At 40.7% G+C, this 24680-nt stretch overlaps 1 protein-coding gene across 1 annotated transcript in view; it reads right to left on the bottom strand.

Moving 5' to 3' along the window:
• Nucleotides 1-19034, bottom strand: part of LOC126484828 (trissin receptor-like) — a 192578-nt gene extending 173544 nt beyond the window's left edge. The window contains exon 1 of the mRNA XM_050108424.1: nt 18919-19034. Within this exon, the coding sequence (XP_049964381.1) occupies nt 18919-19034 (116 nt within the window). The remainder of the gene's footprint in view (nt 1-18918) is intronic.
• Between the last annotated feature and the right edge of the window lie 5646 nt (nt 19035-24680).

Here is a 24680-nt window from a genome sequence, read left to right as displayed (position 1 = left end):
AATAATTAAAAAAAAGTAAAAAATAAAAAGGTTATCACTACTTTGAGGTCTTGCGCACGCGTGTAAATAATGTAAATTGTAGCATTTCCATTACCAGTGACAAATATATCGTATTATCCTCACATTTACATCATCCTTAGCCTTCGAGACTTACCATGTAAACAGATAGACCTGACTTACGCATTACGTAAAACAAAGTGAGTGTGGAGCGTGCAGCAGGTTAGGGATACAGTATGGAACTTCGCAATGGCGTGGAGCTATGTGACAGACTGGGTAAGAGGGTAACGGACAATTAGCAGCGGAGGAAGTCAGTCGTGGAATAGCTCTTCTGGAGGAGATCATTGGCAGCGATATATAGCAAGATAAAATGGTGTAAGTTGAAATTGAATATCCAAGTTGCAGAAAAGATACAATGAACCGCATACTGTTCGAAGAGAGCAAGGTTAGGGTGGTAGAAGGAAAACAATGCTGTTGATGATCGCTGACTTCGATTTCTCGTGTCGTAGAAAAAAAAACAACTCATGGACTACAAGAAGATTTTTTCCAAGCTGCTGCACAGCAGTTAAGTGATCAAAAAATCCATAATAGACTCCACATAAATCAATTTACGTACAGACGGTAGAATAATGTTCCTCATTTAGCCAGATTACATAAAGAAAGGGCAATGCAGTTTGCTGAAGACCACAGACATTGGCAGTTAAGACGTTGGAGGAAAGTGCAGCTCTGCAACGAGACTAGGGTGAGCTTACATGGAAACGACAGTCGTATCGTGGTGTGCGGAAGTCGTAGGGATCGTAATATGGAAGCTATGATGTTGCCAAAGTCCCTTTGGAGGGGGCACTATAATGATGTGAGAGGAATTACATTGGACACTAGAACAGAGCTGTAAAAACAGAGGTTTAACACCGAAGAGGTACATCAGGGAAATGCTTGATCCTCAAGTACGACCTTTGGCAAAGATCTTGGAGAAAAATTTCTACTGGTCCACTATAATGCTCTTTACCATGTTGCATTCTTAAGTCCATAATTTTCTTCGACGACACAATATCAATGTCCTACAGTAACCAAAATATAGTCGCCACCTGAACCTCATAGAGCACTTATGGGATTATTTGAAGAGAAGCGCCAGGGCTCGTGCAGATCCTACAAAAATGTTACAGCAGGTACAGGGAGACGTATAACGGGAGAGGCAAGAAATACCACAGGATTTAATTCGACAGCTGATTCGAAGTATGTCGAGACACTGTGCTGCCGTCATTGAAGAAAGAGGACACGACACGGCTAATGATGTGCATCAAGAGTAAGAAAAATTCTTTTTGTGCAGCAAGTTCCACTTCAGTTTTGTGCTTCTTTAGAAAGCACAAAAGTAGTCGCATCCCAGACTTGTATTCATTTAAATTTAAGAAGAATTGGACGATTTTGTGAAATAACTTTGTTTTTGTAAAAAGCAATTTTTTTGAAATTTTAATATCATGAGAACTTTTCTGAATAGTGTATAAATTACAGTTATAGCTCTGACAAACAATGTTTGACGCACTCGATGCCATATCAACTGAAAATGATGATTAGTACATAGAACTTCACCTTTGCGTCAGTTCTTTCTAACACGGGTCACCTCGAATATGTCTGACCCGGTTCCTCTTTCATTGTGCTCTACCCGTGGAGCATTCTGCTACCTTCTCAATCACCACTTTTGCAGTGCGTTTCTGATCTCATAACATGTCTCTGCTACTGGAGTCATACCGTCTGGAACATAGTTTGCATCTTAATGACTATTAAATTCACGCGTGTATCCTCCTTCGCAATAACATCAATTTTGGTGACAGCGTATTGAAAGGTGGCTACACTGAGCCACTGCGCCAGAGATTGCGCCAAAGAGTATTATTCAGCCGCCTCCACTGGCAGTGTTAGGGGAGAGCTCGTAGTAGTCAGTGCTTGGTGAGAACTCGTGGGAGTCAGTGCTTGCTGAGATGTGAGACTGAAAGGTTCTTGTTTAGATGTGATAGTAACGAGTCGGTGTGGAGAGATTGTAATGTTTAGAGTGCTTTTCATCAATATAAACGAAGGTAAAAAAAAAATTTCTTTTCTCTCTCATTATTTCAGTGTCCTGAATAATGCGTCATTACAGGTTCAGTCAACAAAGCATCTGGCGTGTGTTCTTGTATTAGAGTGTAATTTTGGGTTTCTTGCGCAATTATAGTATTTCTAATTTTTTTTATCACGTCAGTATAAATGGTATTTGAATTTTCTTGTCTTGTTGAAGAAGAACCGTGCCAGATGTGTACGTTGAGTCACACTCCCACACACAGAACCATTACATTTGTGCTTTGGTTTCGTAGGTTTATAGTTGCTGGGGACTTAATTAATTAATTGTGTTAACGAAAATTTTCATTTCATTCTTTGTTGTTGTTCTATGCAGTCAGATTGCGTAATAATACTAGTCAGGGCCAACCGTTTACGAGACTTGCGTAATCGGACAGACAGCTACTAAAAATTTAAAAAGTATTTTCATTAATAATAGTTAAGCCCCCATGCCGTATATATCGATTTTTGCATTTGTTATGTTAATTCTGCAGACTTTGCACATTTATCACACAATCTTCATCTTGTCTAGATCTATTCTTTTGTGTTGATTTCTTAAACTTGCTCATGGCGTCACTCTGTAGGGCAGTGATGGTCTCACGAGTACTTTATACGTCCTCTCTTTGACAATGACTTAAACTTCTGTGTTTTTGTCAAACTGAGACCCATGAACTCCTTCCCTATTCCGTAGATCACTTTACCATGATGTGCATTCATACATATATCTCAAGGTGCAGAATTCTAGTACTTGTCACCGTTGAGTGATATCCTAACGCTCGTCTCCAATCTTTCCGCTAGCACTGTACGTCATACTTGCTGATGCTTCACAAAACGATATCCTCATGTCAAGAAAATTATATATTTTCTCATAAAATAAGTCTCGTACTGTATCGATTTGATGGTGTTTCCAAAAGAGTATTAAAGACTTGCTCTCGTATGATAAGCACTGTCTTTTCTGAAACATGTAATTCATCACCATTTCAGGGCACTTTTACTGACAAATTTAGTAAAGCTATTGTATAAGTGATATAAGAGGTTCCAATACCTATCGACCCGTTTCACAAGTGACGTTATTTTCCACAACTTTTGTAAAACTCTGGTATTCTAAAGTAATAGTTCACCTGGGCAACAATAACTTACACGGTAAATCACAGTTTGGATTTCAGAAGATCTACTCTAATGAGAATGCCGTTGACTCATTCACTCACGAAATTTAACGAGGACAAAATAACAACATATTGCCAGCTTGTATTTGCCGTGATCACTACTGGATAATGTCATATTCAGCTGAAAGAATAAAGAAAGTAATACATTACAATACAAGCAGTGTAATTTAATATAATCCATTATGGAGTCGAGGTAGCAGTTGTTATACTGGCTGTCACTGTTAGCATTCAACCGCGATTCTTATACACATTTTAACAACGCGTTTCAAGAGACAATGCTCTCATCATCAGGTTGTAAAGTCTATGTCATGAAAGTAAACGGACTAAAAAGACAAAATATCATCACAAACAGTTGGGAAGTCCATATAGTAAAACAGAATTAAAAGTATATTGGACTGTGGGTCCTCGTCTTACATTGAAGTAGTTGACACAAGTCGATGGCCGTCCCATAGCTACCAAGTATGCTGTCGCACTATGCCGGCTCGGGAGCTGTTGTGGACTGACGTGCCTAGGTGTTGTGGCGTGGTTACAGCCGTGTGCTTGACAGTAACGCTATGCTATTGGGCGCCTTATTTCCTTATTGCATTGGTCTGCCGTCGTTAGCCTCTAGCAACTCCGTCAGTGACGTGCTACCAACTTAAAGTCGCATACCTACCCTAAAATGAATGCTAACAGTGATAACCAGTATAACGACAACTGCTACCTCGACTCCATAATGGATTATATTAAATCGTTAGTGTCAGGCGAGACATTGAGGTTAGTGTATAAATACAAAAATTTAAGACGTAAGTTATTATAAACTGCCGCAAACATAAACTTTAACAAAGAATGTGTGAAGAATCATGTTATCCCGTCAAAATATCCACGGGTGTGCTGCCGGTCTACAGTGTCCAACGGGCACAATATTTCGGCGATCATATATGTCGCCATTATCAGGTGAACTGACGGACTGAGCTCCTGTGAACGTGCCGGCACGGAGATCCGTACGCTATGGCTGCTCAGAGGGAACTGGGTTCGGTCGCGGCGGCGGCCGATTTAAATACCCTCCGACCGCGGCGCGCTCCCTCCGCCGTCCGCGCCCCGCGCCATGGTCGCGCGGTGGAACAGATTGCGACGGCGTCGGAGTGATGGCTCTGTCCGCCGTGGTCGTCACAACTATACGTTTGCTCGATTTACTCTTGATTAACCCGATCGCTGGTTCCCAAGCCTTGCTAAGATTATAGCCACAGTCACGGTTTATGAGGTCGTCATTGGTGCGAATTTCGATGGCCTCTCTAACAACGCTGTCCCAATATCTCGACGTCTGTACCAGAATCCTCGTGCGGTCATATTCCATGGCGTGATTTTCCGACAAACAATGTTCAGCGACCGCCGACTTGCTCGGATACATCAGACGAGTGTGCCTCTGGTGTTCACGGCATCGATCCTCGACGGTACGCATCGTCTGACCAATATACGACTTGCCACATTGACACGGAATCTGGTACACGCCGGCCTTGCTCAAACCGAGGTCATCTTTGGCGCTCCCCACCAGTGCACGAGTTTTATTTGGAGGACAAAACACAGTTCCGACCCGGTGTTTCTTCAGAATGCGAGCGTTTTTCCCCGAGAGTGCGCCTGTGTATGGAATAATTGCAGTGCCTACCTCCTCCCTCGTGACTTCATCCATCTCAAAAGGTTGTGCTGCAGTGGTTGGGCGGAGAGCACGTTGAATCTGCCACTCTGAGTACCCATTTTTTCGAAATACAGTTCTCAGATGTTCCAATTCCTGGGGTAGACTCTCTGCGTCCTCATAAACTGTGACTGTGGCTATAATCTTAGCAAGGCTTGGGAACCAGCGATCGGGTTAATCAAGAGTAAATCGAGCAAACGTATAGTTGTGACGACCACGGCGGACAGAGCCATCACTCCGACGTCATCTCAGACGCCGCCGCAATCTGTTCCACCGCGCGACCATGGCGCGGGGCACGGACGGCGGAGGGAGCGCGCCGCGGGCGGAGGGTATTTAAATCGGCCGCCGCCGCGACCGAACCCAGTTCCCTCTGAGCAGCCATAGCGTACGGATCTCCGTGCCGGCACGTTCACAGGAGCTCAGTCCGTCAGTTCACCGGATGATGGCGACATGTATGATCGCCGAAATATTGTGCCCGTTGGACACTGTAGACCAGCAGCACACCCGTGGATATTTTGACTATCAAATACGCCGGGAGAAACTCAAGAATCACATCATGTTATCCCGAATTACGTGAAGTTGAAACTTGGTGATCGCAAGTCATGGGCGGGACGACTAGCTGTTGAAAAAGCAAAAAAGTTTTGGCTACGCGCAGATATTAAATATCTCTATAAAAAGAAAGACTTAATTAAAAAACAAATAGTTCAAGCAGAGACTAAGGTCAAGGAAATATTACCGGTGAACGTATGGGAAGAGGTTACATGTAGACTTCACAAAATACTACAGAAGGAGTTTATAAAGAAAAAAGAAAAACAAGATAAAAAACTTCGTAAATTAAGCAATAACACGCGCGAAGATGGAAAAGATCAACTACAAAGCCTTTCGTCTTTAGACTTTTATCCACGGGTGGTTAACAAAACGGATATTGCATTTGATAATACAGAAGTAGAAATGTTAAATAAGGCATTAAAGTTTAATATTGAGCTGTCATTTAACAAGAAGATCGCGAAAGAAGTAATTGCCCTCACTAAAATGACAACAGAAATTGCCAAATTAAATAATAATGAAACCGGGCATGTCGGTCATAAGCTACATAAAATAGTAAAAAACGAACTAAATAAGTGAAGTAGTGCTAATCATGAGACTAGAGCAGACCGACTAACTGTCGATTCTATAAATAAAAAACTTAATGAAGTGAAAGCTATTGCCACAAAAGCGGATAAGGGGAATACGGTCGTAATATTAAAAGAGGAGGAGTACGTTTCGAAGACCTTAGCGTTTTTTGTTAAAAATGGCATTACGGAAATTCCGAAAGACATAACAGCCAATTTCCAAATTAAACTAAAAAATGTTCTTAAACGCACACACTTCCTGCTGACAGAAGCTGAGAAAATAAGATGTGTTATCATGAATCCAACGGCCCCCAAATTAAGATCACAGGTGAAGATACATAAATATCTGCATCCGGTTCGTCCGATTGTTAACGGTCGAAATAGTCCAGCATATAAAATAACGAAATTGTTGAACCAAATTCTGAAAAAGACTTACGTGTATAAAAATAACTATTCGGTGCGTGGTAGTATGACCATGATAGGTGAAATTAAAGTCACTGACACTTCCGTTTGATTTCGTTGGATGTTAAGAACTTATACTCCAGTGTTCCGGTTAACGAAACTATAGAAATCATTAGGAGAAATTTCCTTAACTACGGTAAAATTTAAACGCAAGAGACAATTGAATTTATTGAACTCCTACAGCTCATTACAAGTTTTAATTATTTTACGTTTAATAACAAATTTTATATTCAGGACGATGGGTTAGCCATGGGGTCCAGTATTTCAGGAACAATGGCGGACATTTTTATCAACGACCTTGAAGATAAAGTTCTAAATTCTGACGATAACATTATGGATAAAATTGTTTATTACAAACGTTATGTTGACGACACTCTGTTACTTGTCGATGGTTCCCGTGAGGACATTGAGGAAATAGTAAAAAAGTTCAACGACGCACATAATAAAATAGAATTTACCGTGGAGTATGAAACTGACAATTGTCTACAGTTCCTGGACCTGAATATAAAAAAGCAGGGCATCAAACATGCGTTCTCCGTTTATAGAAAACAAACTACGACTGATGCCGTGATCCCGAATGATTCATGCCATCCGCAGGCTTATAAAGAAGCTGCTTTCCGTAATCTCGTGCATAGGGCAGTCAATATACCTATGAGCGAAAAAGATAGGGTGACTGAAATTAATACCGTTAAGAGAATAGCGATGAATAACGGCTACAGAATAGATATGGTTAAAAAACTGTTACGGAAAAGTAATAAGCGCAAAAAGAAAAAACCTGATGGAGAGAAAGAGAAAATTATCACGATGCCATACTACGGGTCTCACAAAAGATAGCAAATATTTTTAAGCCATACGATGTTAAATTAGCTTTTCAGACTAGTAACCTAGTGAGGTATAGCCTTAAGCACGATATTAGCGAGAAGAGAAATAAGTTTGAAAGATCGGGAGTTTATAAGATTCAATGCAGAACTTGTGATGCAAAACACATAGGGCAGACAGGAAGATCATTCGCGATCCGGTATAAAGAACATAAAGATGCGTTCAGGTTAGGAAATTATGACAAATCAGCTGTTGCGAACCATATATATGAAACAGGCCATCCCCTTAATAGCATAGAAGATAACGTGGAAATATTGCATGTAGAAAAGAAAGGGAGGAAACTTGATTTACTAGAGGAATTCGAGATAGCTATCCATGAAAAGAAACAAAGCAATATTCTAAATGCACAAGATAATTTTAAAGAAATGAGATTTTTTAGCGGGTTTTTAGAATTATTTTAGGGTAGGTATGCGACTTTAAGTTGGTAGCATGTCACTGACGGAGTTGCTAGAGGCTAACGATGGCAGACCAATGCAATAAGGAAATAAGGCGCCCAATAGCATAGCGTTACTGTCAAGCACACGGCTGTAACCACGCCACAACACCTAGGCACGTCAGTCCACAACAGCTCCCGAGCCGGCACAGTGCGACAGCGTACTTGGTAGCTATGGGACGACCATCGACTTGTGTCAACAACTTCAATGTAAGACGAGGACCCACAGTCCGACATACTTTTAATTCTGTTTTACTATATGGACTTCCCAACTGTTTGTGATGGTATTTTGTCTTTTTAGTCCGTTTACTTTCATGACATAGACTTTACAACCTGATGATGAGAGCATTGTCTCTTGAAACGCGTTGTTAAAATATGTGTATAAGAATCGCGGTTGAATGCTAACAGTGATAACTACAAGCAGTGTAAGCAGGAGAGATTCTTCTCATTGGGGAGAAATGGCTCTGAGCACTATGGGACTTAACATCTATGGTCATCAGTCCCCTAGAACTTAGAACTACTTAATCCCAGCCAACCTAAGAACATCACACACATCCATGGCCCAGGCAGGATTCGAACCTGCGATCGTAGCGGTGACGCGTTTCCAAACTGAAGCGCCTAGAACCGCACGGCCACACCGGCCGGCGATTGGGGAGAAATCACTTATAGGGTGACACAATGGTCAATCTTGGGTCCACTATCGTTTTTCATATTTTAAGCGGCAGAATTAGTTCTTTTTGCGATTGATACTAGTATTGTAATCAATCAAGAAATACATACTTCGTCAGAAGAACTGGTGTTTTCATTCAGTACTGTCACATGTATTAACGTTCTGTGGTAACTCAGCATTATGAACGAAATGCCCATTACTGAAAAAGTTCTGTAAGAATAATATGTGGCGCTCACCCACGATAATATTGTAGACATATTTTTACGAAGTTAGACATTTCGACTACTGCCTCATGGTGTATTTTTTCCCTCATGAAATTTGTTGTATTTAAACCACTACAATTCAGAAGGAACAATGTTAACATAATTCCAATTTCAGAAGAAATATTTAGATTGACTTTAGCACAAAAAAGGATGAACCACGCTGCCACAAAAATGTTTGTTCACTTGAGACATGATATAAAATGTCTAACAGAAATGAAACATAAATTTTAAAACTAACTGAAAAAGCTTCTCCTTGACAACTTCTTCTAGATCGTAGAAGAATCCCTATTTTTGTGTTGTGTAAAAGGTAGTGGATAGGAGTTAGTTACTCAAAACCGTATTTAAAAAAAGGGAAGAAAGGTAACAATTGTGAATGGTCATAATGTAGCCACAATTACATATGAGTTCAATGTGAATGTAAAATGATCCGGCATGCATCATTACAAGTAATCGTAAAACTGATCCACGGAAAATGGAAGCAACTAACTGACTGTGCAAACAGTGTGCAGCTTAGTAGCATTGCGGTTTGTTCTCCAGTTCCCTTGACAAGATGTCCTCAAGTAAATCAAAAAATTAGGGGCTAAGCAATGATCCATCGTTCAAGCAAACACGAACTGGTATTAATTATTCCAAGTCTACATTTGTATGTAAACTCTTTCTGGCATTTCATATAAGTTTTGTATGAGACGCACATATTTCTTCAGCACTAGCTACTTCCCATACATCTCCATGTTTCCTGACCTAAATCTATGAATATCATGTGCCCTTTCACTGTTTTGCCATTATCTGGCGGAATACAAAGAACTCATCGTTTGTTCATTTTTCTAGTATAATCCAAACTGAAATGAAATAATTGTGTGGCATTGATTGCCGGGAGTCCCCACGTGAGGAAGTTCGGCAACCAATTTGCAAGTCTTTTCAGCTTACGCCACACTCAGCTACTTCTGAGTCGATGATGATCAGATAATGACGAGAACAACACAACACCTAGGCCCTGAGTGAAGAAAATCCACGACCTGGCTGGTAGTCGAACCCAGGGCCGCTGCTTGGCACTCAGACGCGCTGACTTCTCAGCTAAGGGTGCGGACAAATCAACACGGTTACCCTCCTTGTGATGTTTCGTCTCTGACCCCTTTTTCACGATATTTTTCCACACTTCCGTGGAGTTTTACCTTCTTCTCTTACGTTATCAGTATTTCAACTTGTTTAAACTAGTACTATTTTTATGATCAGTTTTTATATCTGTACCTAGCTATTACATCCAACATCCTCCAAAATATGTTTGGTACGGTGTGCAGCATTAGTATAATTCCTTTGTAGGTAGCACAATCTTGTCTGTCAGCTTCGTCCCATAAATTGACTCGCATTCGGGAAGACGACGGTTCAATCCCGCCTCCGGCCATCCTGATTTAGGTTTTCCGTGATTTCCCTAGATCGTTTCAGGCAAACGCCGGGATGGTTCCTTTGAAAGGGTACGGCCGATTTCCTTCCCAATGCTTCCCTAACCCGAGCTTGCGCTCCGTCTCTAGTGACCTCGTTGTCGCCGGGACGTTAAACACTAACCACCACCACCACTCATAAATTACAATTTTATTTTATGTTCACTCTTTGGAATACTGTCTTCTTTGTAGTCCCGAGTCATTAAGTCTATACCATCGCTCTCTTTAGGATTTTCCTAAGTAGCCCCCATAGCAGTTTTCGAGGCTGATTTTGAAGAGCTTGCCATCTTCCTTTTCGAATTTGATTCTGCAGCTAGATGCCTACTTGAAACCAATCGTTCCCTTAACCCATGTGTTGAGTCGGAAATAGTACAGGTAATTTGCTCAGCCCACCCAAGATGTAAGTTAGGTGGAGCGTACGTTACAAATACAATAGTTATTGCGGATAAACAAATGGTAAGGTGAATTAATTCAGCGTCACAAATTGCACGTTATGCTGAAATTAGAACTGAATGAATCGATTAATTAACAGTAAACTTCAGAGAAATTTAAGGAAAAATGTAGGAAGAGAGAATGTTAAGAAGTTTCCGCTTAGGTGTGTAAAGTAAGGCGTCGAACTAACGAAATAGAAGTCATTAATTTACAGAGCACGTAAGTGAATTGTTATTAGTTTAGCAAAGTGCCTGGATACGATGTAGAGAAATAAGATCTAAATTTAAAATATAAAGCATGAGAGCTTGAAAATATTTCTATAGAATGAAATGGTAAATCACTTACTTAGGATTCATCTCATTCGTACTGATCACTGATGAAAGCTAAGGAAACATATACTACAGATACGCTTTTTGACAGACAGGAAACGAACAGCGTCATTAGTATTAAACTAAGCTAATAGCCCAATGCCTGAGGAAACGAAAAGATTAAATGTTCCCAAAAAGCACTATGTAGTAATAAACGAGGGCTGTAATTTATTTTCCTCTTAATTTTGAATGTGTTAGACTCCTACACCTATTGATTGGCGGTGAGTTCTAAAAATACGGTTGTGAGAACCTTTTACTCTCGTGTGGTGAAGCAACGTCGTTGAATCGGAACCGACTGGAAAAGCTTCCAGCAGGCCGTGACCCGGCGCTAGCACAAATCATGTCAGTGAGTGGCGGAATACGCACGCATCACGCTCCGCTACTTCCATATTTCCAGCACCACCAATCTTTCTCAAGGTGAATATAAATGGTTATTTCGTTCTTTCATTACGTTACGTTTCCCTGAAATGGGGTTTCATGCAGACTGAGAAAAAATATGTTCCGGAAACACCGCTCATAAATGTGCTCCTGCAAGCCCTTTCGTGAAAACCCGAAAATCCTTTTGTGCCTCCGTTTATGGGTATCGGGCGATTTCTCGGCAACTTACTTTACATTTTTAATTTTTTTTTTTAATTTTCAACTGTTGATTTTCTCACGCTGAAATGTGACTACGTGTTTTTTTTTTTTTTTTTTTTTTTCAAATACGTGTACGGGAGATCATTCCCCCGTTTGTGTACCTCTCTCTCTCTCTCTCTCTCGCTCTCTCTCTCTCTCCATCTCTCTCTCTCTCTCTCTCTCTCTCTCTGTGTGTGTGTGTGTCTGTGTGTGTGTGTGTGTGTGTGTGTGTGTGTGTGTGTGTTTAAGGGAGAGGGCTATATACGTAAACTTATTATTCCCGTCTTTTCAGACAACTTAAAATTCTCAGAGCGGAAAACAATCTCCGTAACTCCATTTTCGTATCAAAATTGCAGATCTCAATGTTATTTTAAACTTACATGAACGGTTTAGTATGGAGAATCAAACAATAACTAAGAAATGTAAGGTAAAGCTTCTTTCTTCTTCCTGGACCATGCAAGCACATAAAACACAGCCGTATCACATATTACAAATAGCAACATACAAAGTATGTAACATTTAATGTAAGAATTATCCGTACAATTTTGCTGTGGTTACGCTGATTGTAATTTCACAAAATGCTAATTGTAATTTCACAAAATTAGCCAGGGCTTGTAGTAGTATAAGTCCCAGAAAGAATAGTCAGTATTCAAGGAAACGACACGAACGATTATTCGAAGCAGAAAAGTCTAGTAAACACTTGCTCTGAGATGAATACCTTAAGAGCTGTGAGCACTTCTTTATACTCAATATTGTGACAAAAATCTCTGCTACTGCAAGCTCTTTGCTTTCCTTATCTTGGGAGGAGGTTGTCTGGACTAATATAAGGAAAAATGTCTAACAAACACGGGCTCTAAAACGCGTACCTTACGAGGTACGGGCACTTGTTCATTAGAACAGATCTATTTCGCAGTAGCGAAGATGAACAAGTGCTGACAGCTCTTAAGGTATGCACTTTAAAGCTCATGTGTACTGTATTTTTTCCTTCTTTTGGTTCGTACTGCCACCTCTCAAAATATGGAAAGTAACGAGCTTGCAGTACAAGAGATTTGTCTCAAAATGTCGATGATGAAGAAGTGTTCATCCATTCCATCTCAGACCCTATGTTTTCAACACTTTTTTGCTTCGAATGGTATTCCTACAAAGCCCCTGAACTCTGACCATTCCTTCAGGAGTACACTGTGTAATTATTCTGAATCTGTTTGAAAAAAATATGGTCACCTTCAGAGTTTCAGTGTAGAACAGAGTTCTCTTTGTGCTACTGGATCATAGTATGCGTAAAAAAGGTACAGAGGTTACTGAAAAAGGTATTTGCTTAAAAATCTCTTCTTAATGTTGCAGAGAGCTAAAATAATTTTGTGAGAGTTCCTTTTTTTGGCCAAAAGTATTTTTTGTATGTCCCTCCCTGTGATGGGGAGTCTGGGGGACCTCGGCCGTTCTCTTACGTAAGAAAATGAAACAGCTACAGCGGACCTTACGATGGCATTTATTGTTTGGCTATCAGTTCGGTGCTTCAGATCACCATCTTCAAGCCTTAGGTAGCCATACAATAAATGACATCATAAGGACGGACGTAGGTGTTTCATTTTCTTGCATAAAAGTATTTTTGGCTACAAAGGGCTAAAATTATTATGACGTGGGTTGCGTGCTTAGCTGGCTGGTTCCGAACTTGCCTCCCACACAGTTGGCCCGAAATTCGATTCCCGGCCGGGTTGGGGATTTTCTCCGCTCGTGGACTGGGTGTTGTGTTGTCCTCATCTTTTCATCCTCATCACCGGCACACAAGTGGCCCAGTGTGGCGTCGACTGAAATAAGACTTGCACTCATCGGTCGAACTTCCCCGGATGGGGCCTCCCGGCCAACAATGCCATAAGCTCATTATTGCGTGAATATTCTAAGTAAGCTTTACTTCAAAATTATCAAAAAAGATGGCAGTTCCATTTTTTTTTTTCAGTTTTGTCACTAGTTACTTGCGTATTAGAGCGATTTAATTACGTTTCCCAAAGTACAACTAAAGGTGCAGTTTCTTAGTTGGTCATCAGTTCATTTCTTATTGTAGCATACAGATGATGCACGGCATATTATATGCGATCCCACGAAAACTACTACACAGACAGTCATGAGGCCCTCCCCACATGCCAGTCCATCAACGACAAACTAAGTGACTTGAAGTACGACCCGTCATCAAGGAAGAGCTTTACCAATGTAAGTAGCTCGCATATTCAATAGTAATATAATCAAAGCTAGATGTTAATTGCAATTTAAATATCAGTCTGAACACTTCTCTTACTCTTACTATTTTAAGGAATTTATTCGCTTTCCTAATAAGTGTAGAAAGTCTTTTTTTCAGAACATTAAAACGAGTATTTTAAAAACACGAAGACTGTGCGACCGTAATTGAAATGTGATTTATTAAAAAATCTTGCATAGAAATGTCCAGTTTCGGCCACGTACTGCCATTTTCTGATCGGTGACAAGGGAGCCTCTTATGTAAATACTAGGACAGGACCAGCGGCTATGGATAGCGTCTTTGATTACCAATCAAAATGTCCTCGATCCCTGGTTCGAAACCCGCCGCCACATAAATTTTGAATAAACATTGTCAGATGGCGACTGATGAATTCGTCCATGAGAAGTCACTCTCACTCTGCCAAAGGCCTTCTAAAAATGGGTAGAGCAGCGGATAGAGGTTCAGGGCACTCCCTATCCTCTGGGGTGGGAAATTTTCCCGAACGGCGGAAGAATCAGAACTGATCAAAGGCATTAGGATGCTGAAAACACTGGAAACCACTGCATTAAAGGGGCAGTGTGTGTATAGACCATAGATGTGGTCTGTAATTGAAATAGTATCATTATGACCTCTCTTGGACTAGTCTCTCAATCGCATCTCCGGCAGGGTACTGCCAAGGGGTAAGTGACTATGAGACAGATTGAATAACCTAACAAAAGATGACGTTCTACTTGGCGGGGCGTGCAGTGTCAGAAGTTTGAATATGATAGGGAAGCTAGAAAATTTGAAAAGGGAAATGCTAAGGCTCAACCTAGATATCGTGGGGGTTACTGAAATGGAAAGAAAACAAGGAATACTGATCAGATGAAACTAGGGTAATATCTACAGCAGAGGAAATGGTAAAAGGGGAGTAGGAGACGTTATGAATAGGAAGATAGAGCAGAGAGTGAGTTACTGTGAAAAACTCATTGGTAGGCTTGTTCTCATCAGAATCGACAGCAAACCAACGCCGGCAATAATATGCAGTTGTAGGGGAAGGAGTAGAAAACAGGGTTAAAGGAAAATATGAGCTTAGTAATATGAACAAGACAGGGGAAAGACTAATTGAGTTCTGCAATAACTTTCAGGTAGTAACAGCAAATATTCTGTTCAAGTATCACAAGAGGAGGAGGTAAACTTGGAAAAGACCGGGAGATACGGAGAGAATCGAGTTTAATTACATCATGACCAGGCAGAGATTCTGAAATCAGATATGCATTGTAAGACGTACCGAGGAGGAGATACAGACCACAATTTAGGAATGATGACGAATCGCCTAAAGTATAAGACACTACTCAGGAAAAATCAATGCGCAAAGAAGTGAGATACGGAAATGCTAAGAAATGAAGAGGTACACTTAATGTTCTCCAGGGCTATAGATACTGCGATAAGAAATAGCTTTGTAGGCAATTCAATTGAAGAGGAACGACATCTCTAAAAAGGGTAATCACAGAAGTTGAATGAAAAATATAGTTACAAGGATGGTAACAGCGAAGAAAACCTCGGGTAACAGTAGGAATACTTCAGATGATCGATGAAACAACGAAGTACAAAAATGTTCTGGAATGATAAATACAAGTCAGTTAGGAATGAAATAAATGAGAAGTGCAGGGAAGATAAGGCGAAATGTCTGAAGGAAAAATGTGAAGAAATAGAACAAGTAATGATATTGATTGGCGACTCCATGTTGTCTTGTGCACTACGACCAGATAAGAGGTATACTTGAAAAAAGAGACAGCAATAGTAAAAAATATACGACCAATGCTGTCTCTTTTTTCAAGTATACAAGTAATGATAGTCAGAAGGACAAGGATGGTAACATTAAGAGTAAAATTGGAATTCCACCGTTAATTGCAGAGGTGAGTGTGGATAGGTGTAAGGAGTACATTGAAGGCCTCTAAGGTGCGAAACACTTGTCTAATGTCGAGATAGGAAAAGAAAAAGAAGTAGATACGGAAGAGATAGGTGATCCGATTTTAGAATCAGTATTTAAATGTGCTTTGGAAAACTTACGATCGAATAAGGCAGAAGAGATAGACAACATTCCGTCAGAATTTCTGAAAGCATTGACAGATGTGGCAACGAAACAGTAATTCACATTGGTGTGTATTATGTATGAGTCTGGCGACATGCTATCTTATTTTCGGAAAAAAAACGTCATTCACACAAATACGAAGATCGCAAGAGCCGGCAAGTTCGAGGAATACCGTACAATTATCTTAACAGTTCGAGTTGCCGACAAAAATAACAAGCAGAATAATGAAAAAAATTTAAGTTGTTTCAGATGAGGATCAGTTTGGCTTTAGAAAAGGTAAAGGCACCAGATAGGCAGTTCTGATGTTGCGGTTGATTATGGAAGCCAGACTGAAGAAAAATGAAGACGCCTTGAAAGGATTGTTGTTAATTTGTTTGGACAGTGTTTGCCAGTTACTATGACTTATTATTTTAATTTTCTCTTGAAACTTTTCTGTTGCTTATCCAGTAATATAATAAATAGTTTCGCTTGCTTTTGACTTTCCGGAGCAGAAGGTTAGGATTTATTTTAGGATCGTAGTGATGAGAGTCAAATTTACCATTTCCTAGTACAGTTCTTGCTACTTTGACGTTCTTAGTTTCCCCATTTTTATTTTAGATGTCGTTACATGGTATATCAGGAATTTTCAAATCAGATGAGGAGGTGTTCAGATCTCCTCTTTTCTTGCAACTTTCTTGAATAAATCTGACATACATATCAGCTGAGATGATTTAAGGAGATTAATCAGTCCTAAGTTACTTTTATTTGTTGTTTCGTGTGTAATTCATTCCCCAAGTATTTCCTGTCAATCTATTTGACTATTTGTGTGTTGAATTCACCCAGTAGACACAACATTTAACTATAAGGCTTGGAAAATTTCATCGCCTAGAATATTCTACAGATATTTTGCTTTACTTAGATTCTTCTTATTGTCAGCATTTATTCCTATATGACAGCTTAACAAACTTACATTTAGCTATTACATTTAACATGTACAAAAGATACTTAAGTAGGAGCAACGACCGTTTTATCGACATAGGAGGCCACACCTAGCAGTGGCATACCTCCCATACCTTTCAGTCCTGGTGTGTCTATAAGTATTGTATTTTATTTTATTTCTGACACACAGTGGTACAGAAGCTTAGTCTCTGCATGTTTCAGACAATATCCATTACTCTTCGTTAGCCAGTTTTTAGCAAGAATTTCGCATTCAGAGCACCTGCAAGGTGCTTCTCCTTTAATGTTAGTCTTGAAGGTTTCCAACGCTACTCCCAGAACCCCATATTGCCGATGTTGGACATTCTCGGAACATAAAGAGCCTATGCGTTGCATAAGGCAACTGCAAACTCCATTTCCGAGCTTCACGTTTCTCCATTCCTTTTCCATTATGTCAAGGAAAAAAGTGTGAGAATCTTGAAAGAAGAAAATATTCACAAAACATTACCACTGATGCTTGGGAAGAAGAATAAGGTTTTTTTTTCAAAAACGAGAAAATATACCCATGATTCTACAAAATTTTCTGCAATCCAGCAACAAATGCCACAGAAGACAGCCTCCTGGAAACACAGCCAAAATACCAATGAACGTCAGCAGAGGGAACAAAATTTACGATGAATAGGATAAATGATCTAAATGTTTAAAGCATAGACGTTTATCCAAATGAAATGGTAAGAAATCGAATATTTAGTAGAAACAAGCCATGACAATAATTTATGAACATCTTCTGCAGAGGAACGGATTCACAAGATGTGCTCTCGTTATAATTAAGAGTACAAGTGAAAATACTACCGTTCTAAAAACGTAAAAATAACAAATTACAACACAGTAGTGAAATTGGAATGCCTACAAGCTAGCGAATGCTTTGCACTGAAGTATTGACTTGAATTATTATAAAAAGGAAAAAAGAATTCGAAAGAAAATATTAGGTTCTTCAGAATTTTGTAATTTAAAAAGTAACATCAAATGTTATAACAATATAAATAATGTATCAGAAACCATAAGGAAGAGGGGATTACTATTCTTTGGGCATAGACAATGGATGACTACAAATTAATCAAAATAATCTTAAAATATCTAGAGGAAAAGAGGTCAGCATCCATATTTGTTCAAGAAGTGAAAAACGACATGGAAAAATAACAACATAATAGAAGAAGAACTAACGAAAAGTGGTCTATAGAAAGGAAAACTGAAAACTACAAAACAACGAAGGTATACCAGAAGGAAATATGGGACCAATTAAAGATGTAGGAAGAAATTGGAACTTGCCTAGAAGGGCCTAACACAGAAACTAAGAAAATGAGGCTGGTGCGATTGCCAAGGACAGTCGATGTTGTTCGACATCAGGTTGCAGAAAGTAATCTAAACAACATTAGCTACGGTATCTGTCCTCCATTTGCTGACTTTGGCAATGTGCCATCATATGTCATACACATGCTTCAAAGGGAAACAGCGAAAACCCATTAGTTTTCGTCGTGTTGGTTGTATTTTTTTTACCCTTCTTGGAGCTGTGCTGTCTCTAAATCTGTAACCGTATGACTTAAGTTAAGGCCTATTACAGCTACATGTTGCCGCGATGTTTGGTAGGAGAAGATGTGTATTCAATACGACTCAGATTTCGGATTTATTCAGGATTTGCCAATATTGTAAACCTTGAAGGACAAAACTTCTCACAACACTATTTATTCCTCTGTGTTCTTCAGTTCAAATGGTTCAAATGGCTCTGAGCACTATGGGACTTAACATCTATGGTCATCAGTCCCCTAGAACTTAGAACTACTTAAACCTAACTAACCTAAGGACAGCACACAACACCCAGCCATCACGAGGCAGAGAAAATCCCTGACCCCGCCGGGAATCGAACCCGGGAACCCGGGCGTGTTCTTCAGTAGTCGGAATTTCTTTAAATAAGTTAATAAGACATATCACTATTACAAATGCTCACACAAATTAAAGTTCATAAGGTAACAGAAATAATAGCCAAGCACAACGCTGAAGTGTTGAGCATGCGTCTATACGAAGTATAGTTCCTGACCGGGTACTCACTCGTTGTAGAGCTGCAGGTAGAGGTGTGGGAAGACGCAGAAGAGGCCGACACAGAGGTCTGCGATGGCGAGGTTCGCCAGGAAGAAGTTGGTGATGGAGCGCAGCCGGCGCGACATGGTCACCACCACTATGACCAGCAGGTTACCTGCACAACCAACACCGCTACTCAGTTTCCAGCGCCTTCGCGGCAGCAGTTATTAGCTGTATGCTTTAAGATTATCACTTTTGTGAACTCTTAAGACAGTCATTTTATCCATCTGAAATCCACTATTATCACCTGTGTTATGTGAACATTACTGACCACCAGTTGGATTCTTCTGGGTGAGAAGCACAGCCTCCATTAGGCTGTCACGTTTCCCTAGGCTGTTAGTTTAAATGTGTATTAATGAGTCACTACTATTTAGACTGTTTTTCTATTCCCAAGTACGCGATGGATGTGGCTCCATCACACTCGCACAGGGTGACAATTATTGAGCTACATGAAAAAAGTATATTAGTTACAAATTACGGCGTGCACGCACTTTACTCAACATGTAAACGTCACTACAGGTATTCGGACTAAGGTGCTGACTTGTTCGATATGCCTTCCATCATTGGTGATTATGTGGCGCAGACAAATAGCGAAATACTACATGTCCCGCTGGTGTCGACGACTTCCTGAATGGCTATTCTCAGGTTAACAAAGGTTTTGGGGTTGCCGTACCATCAAGAAATATCGCACCGACTATTCCATGACTGGACGTTGCACACTACACAGTCACCCGCCGAGGGTGAAGAGACTTCTCGATCGCGAAAGGCGGATTCTCACTCACACAAATGAACCAATTTTGTTTATTGGCGAACCAATCCAAATGAAAGTGGGCTTCGTCGATAAACCAAAGCGCATACGCATACTAATTTCTATCACGCAACGCGGCCAACCCTGCAGATTGAACGTCCTAACGCAAACTGTTCAGAAGACACGTCGATTTCACTTCGTGTACTTCGATAATTTTCATCCTGTATGTAACGACTTAACATAACGTCCGTAACTGTGCATGGATGGAATTTTTGAAGTCTCTGGTTCAATTTCGGATGCGGGCAGGGAAGTTTCCTTGTCATAATCTCTCTGGGATGGCCCAAGTCCACTTAGCCTGCTGTCAAAATGGGTACCGGGATTCTTTCCGGGGATGAAAGGCGGGCAGAGTGAGTTACCGGCCAATCTCTCCCTCCTACTGCCACGATGGATCACAGGGCTGCACTCCAAGCGCAGACGGCCGAGAGTCCTGTCAGGGGCTTGCGCTACAGACTTTACCTTTCTGCCCTACTTTGTTACATCTGTTATGCACTTCAGAATGAATACACACCCTGAACTACCTAGCACTCATAACAATGTACTCGTTTGAAATAACTGCCTGATGGAAACTGTTTCATATCTTAAACGATTCCCCACAGCGACTGAATTTATACAGTGGATTCAAAGTAAATGGAAAATAACGTTTGCAGCGCGGAATTAGCCGAGCGGTCTAGGCGCTGCAGTAATGGAGTGTGTGGCTGATCCGGGCGGAGGTTCGAGTCCTCCCTCGGTCATGGGTGTGTGTTCATCCCTAGGATAATTTAGGTTACGTAGTGTGTAAGCTTAGGGACTGGTAACCTTAGCAGTTAAGTCCCGTGAGATTTCACACACATTTGAACATTTTTGAAAATAACCCTTTCTGCTCGGTGTTTCGTCTCTTATGTGACAAATTTTATAGCGTAATAGTTACCCACAGACTAATGGTACTTTGTTCTCTGTGCCTGAAGTTTGCCAGCTGTTCCCTGCATTCTTGTCGTTTGTTTCGTAATGTACCCTATGTAATTCGACGATGCCTTCCAGTTCAATACCACCCTACCGGCGTATCAAACAAAATTGGGAACGGGATATTATGTTTCCGTCCGACGCTGATAGTGGTCGTGTAGGATGTGGTGGAACCAATGGAGCGTGCCCACTGAATCACACATTCAGCGGCTCTGTACCTCGAGCGCCCTCTGCCGCCGCGATGTAGGACGAACGGCGGCAGTGACACAGCCTATTGGCACTCAGAGCTTCTTCAGTACCTGTTGCTATGCACACGCCGGTAGTCTACACCATAGTTCGTCAAGCACTGCAGGGAACCTCTTCCTTGTGGACATTTTGAGATACACGTTAATTCTTGTCGTGTCATTCGTAATGATACTTAGTACGTTTGGAGAAACAGAAGTTAAGTAAATCTTCCGTCCACTGTGATAACTTGTTGGATAACCATTTCTGTTCTTGTCCAGTTTCCGCACCTCTCCTTACCGTTGTGTGTTGTTGTTGTGGTCTTCAGTCCTGAGACTGGTTTGATGCAGCTCTCCATGCTACCCTATCCTGCGCAAGTTTCTTCATCTCCCAGTACCTACTGCAGCCTACATCCTTCTGAATCTGCTTAGTGTATTCATCTCTTGGTCTCCCTCTACGATTTTTACCCTCCACGCTGCCCTCCAATGCTAAATTTGTGATCCCTTGATGCCTCAGAATATGTCCTACCAACCGGTCCCTACTTCTCGTCAAGTTGTGCCACAAACTCCTCTTCTCTCCAATTCTATTCAATACCTCCTCATTAGTTATGTGATCTACCCATCTAATCTTCAGCATTCTTCTGTAGCACCACATTTCGAAAGCTTCTATTCTCTACCTGTCCAAACTATTTATTGTCCACGTTTCACATTGGTCTCCAAAGTTAGGGAGGCACAAGGACACTGATTACCTTTTTGGAACGTTGGAAACTTATTTTAAATATCATTCATTCGAGCACCACTATTAATATGGATCCCCAAATCCACAACTCACGTGGATACATTTATCATGTACTCAACTGTGTTCGAGGATTGCTAGTTCCCCGCTTTATATGTTCAGTTGTGAGAGGCTTTTTAACTTTATAAGAAATGAACAACAACTTCTAATAATGTTTCTTTATTATTGTTCTGTAGATAGACAATATCGTGAGATCGATGTAACGAAATATCTCGATGCCTCATATCGCCCCATTCGCCGTAGGCATAAACTACAAAGCGACATATAGAAACTTACACACATCTGAGGCTCTCAAAACGTCTGCTAGGCTACACTCGTCGATACCCCGTCCAGACAGTAACCACAACTGAACCAGAGCTCCCTCCCCCCCCCCAAAAAACTGCCTCCCCCCACAACCCCCCCCCCCCCCCCCCCCGCCGCCCTCCATCCATTTCTTCATCTGAGGCTGTGGCTTTTACTTCAGTGACTAGTCATGACAGACACCGGACTTATGTCGGAATTACGACGTGCCTTATGATTTAAATTAAGTTTAATGTGGTCTAGTGATAGCGTTTTTGATTAGTAATCTAATGGGTTCGGTCCCAAGCTCAAACCATATTACTACGAAAAATTTTGAATAAAAAGTAGTCAGTAATGACGGCCAAAGTCTTCCAGCATTACAAGACTTTTTGCCCACGGCCTCGTCAAAGACGGCGGAGAAGCGGGCGGAGATGAAGGACATCCTCTTGCCCTTGGGGTGGGAAATGCCCCTACAAGGTCGAAGGATCGGTAATGACCAACGGCATAAGAATGCAGAAGGTAATGTAAACCACTGCATTAAATGCACATTGGCATCCACAGCGAATGCGGCTTGTAACTGAAACTGAATGATCTCTCCATTTCATTGGCAAAAGATGCCATAGTAGTCCTCTATTCGGATCTCAGGGACAACGTTCTGCGAATCCAAACGTGGAATTCAGAAGCTTGAACGTGGTAGAGAAGCTACAAAATCTGAAATGGGATATCGTAAGCCTGAATCTAGATATCAGTTAAATGACATGGAAAACCGACAAGGATTTCTGATCAGATGAGTACAGGGTAATATCAACACAGCAGAAAGGGCAATTCATTGCGTAAATGGAGATAATGGAGATGAAAATCTGATAGTAAGGCGTACTGGAATAATGTGATAGGGCAAGGAGGAGAGGAAATGGTTACGGAACGATATAAGTTTGGTACTAGAAAGGAGATAACTGAGTTCTGTTATAAATTTCAGCTAGTAATACTGAATAATCTGTTAAAGCATCACAAGAAGAATGTGTACTTGGAAAATCCCGGCAGATACAGAAAGATTTCATTTAGATTACACCGTGATCGGCCAGAGATTCCGAAGTTAGATACTGGATTGTAAGACTTTCACAAGAGCAAAGGGGGACTCAAAGGGCTCTGAGCACTATGGGACTTAACATCTGAGGTCATCAGTCCCCTAGAACTTAGAACTACTTAAACCCAACTAACCTAAGGACATCATACACAGCCATGCCCGAGGCGATCGTAGCTGTAGCGCTGTTCCAGACTGTAGCCCCTAGAACCGCCAGGCCACTGTGGCCGGCTTACACAGGAGCAGATATAGATTCAGATCAGAATTTAGTAGTGATTGAGAGTACACTAAAGTTAAAGAGACTTGTCAGAAAGAATCTATGTGCAAAGAAATGGGATATGGGAGCACTAAGGGTTGAAGACATACGTGCGCATTTCTCCAAGGCTAAAGATACTGCGATAAAGGGTAGCTCCATAGCCAGTTTAGTTGAAGAGGACTAGAAATTTCTAAACGCTGCAATCACAGATGTTGGAAACAAAAACGTAGTTACAAAAATGGTAAAACCGAAGAAACCATGGGTAACAGAAGGAATATTTCAGCTGATCATTGAAAGAAGGAAGTACAAAAACGTTCGGGGTAATTCAGGAGTACTGAAATACGAGTCACTTAGGAATGAAACGAATAAGAAATGCAGGGAACCTAAGGCGAAATGGATGCATGAAAAATGTGAAGAAATCGAAAACAAACAAAAAAAAAAAAACAAAAAAAAAAAGATCGCAGCAAGGACTGACCCAGGATATAGAGAAGTCAAAACATGCTTCGAACAAATTACAGACAAGAGTGGTATCATCAATTTACAGGAAGTGGCAGCATCTGACTTTCAAGTATTCTTGCACTATAGCGTGCCATGGGCATGTAGAACCACATTTTTATAAAACCAAACAAATCTAAGGCATCAAATAAACACAGTTAATCAAATGAACAAACTGCGACTCTGCCATCATCCCCATAATTCGACATCTATCATCTGTGATGAAAAATCACGCACTTATGATTATCACGCAGTCTGGTTTTATTTATGAAATTATTCGCACTAAGAATTCTCGGAAGTTGTTACCACTATTGAAGGCAAGTTGTACACTGTGCATCGAGAGTAGGTGTGCTATGGCAACTAGGTATACATTCCTTCAACAAGCAGCCAAGAGGTGAAAAAGAAAGCTAATTTCGTTTAGTTTTCAGTGAAACGTCTAACACATAGCTCTCGACACTATGAAACAATGAAATAAATCCAAATCTTTATGTAGTGGAAAACTTTTAACAAATCTCGATGAAAGGATGTGTTACGAATTTAGATGTTCTACCAAGCGGAAGAATCCTGGAAATACTGGAAAGTATCAGATTATATAATGGTAAGACAGAGATTTAGGAACCAGGTTTCAAATTGTAAGAAATTTCCAGGGTCAGATGTGGACTCTATTGGTTATGAACTGTAGATTAAAACTGACGAAACTGAAGTGAGAATTTAAGGAGATGGGCCCTGGATAAACTGACTAAACCAGAGGTTGTAGAGAGTTTCAGGGAGAGCATAAGGGAACAATTGACAGGAATGGGGGAAAGAAGTACAGTAGAAGAAGAATGGGTAGCTCTGAGGACGAACTAGTGAAGGCA

Source organism: Schistocerca serialis, chromosome 6 (assembly GCF_023864345.2).
Source record: "Schistocerca serialis cubense isolate TAMUIC-IGC-003099 chromosome 6, iqSchSeri2.2, whole genome shotgun sequence".
NCBI classification, from domain to species: domain Eukaryota; kingdom Metazoa; phylum Arthropoda; class Insecta; order Orthoptera; family Acrididae; genus Schistocerca; species Schistocerca serialis.
The sequence above is the reverse complement of the archived record's forward strand: the minus strand, read 5'-3'. Positions and strand labels throughout refer to the sequence as shown.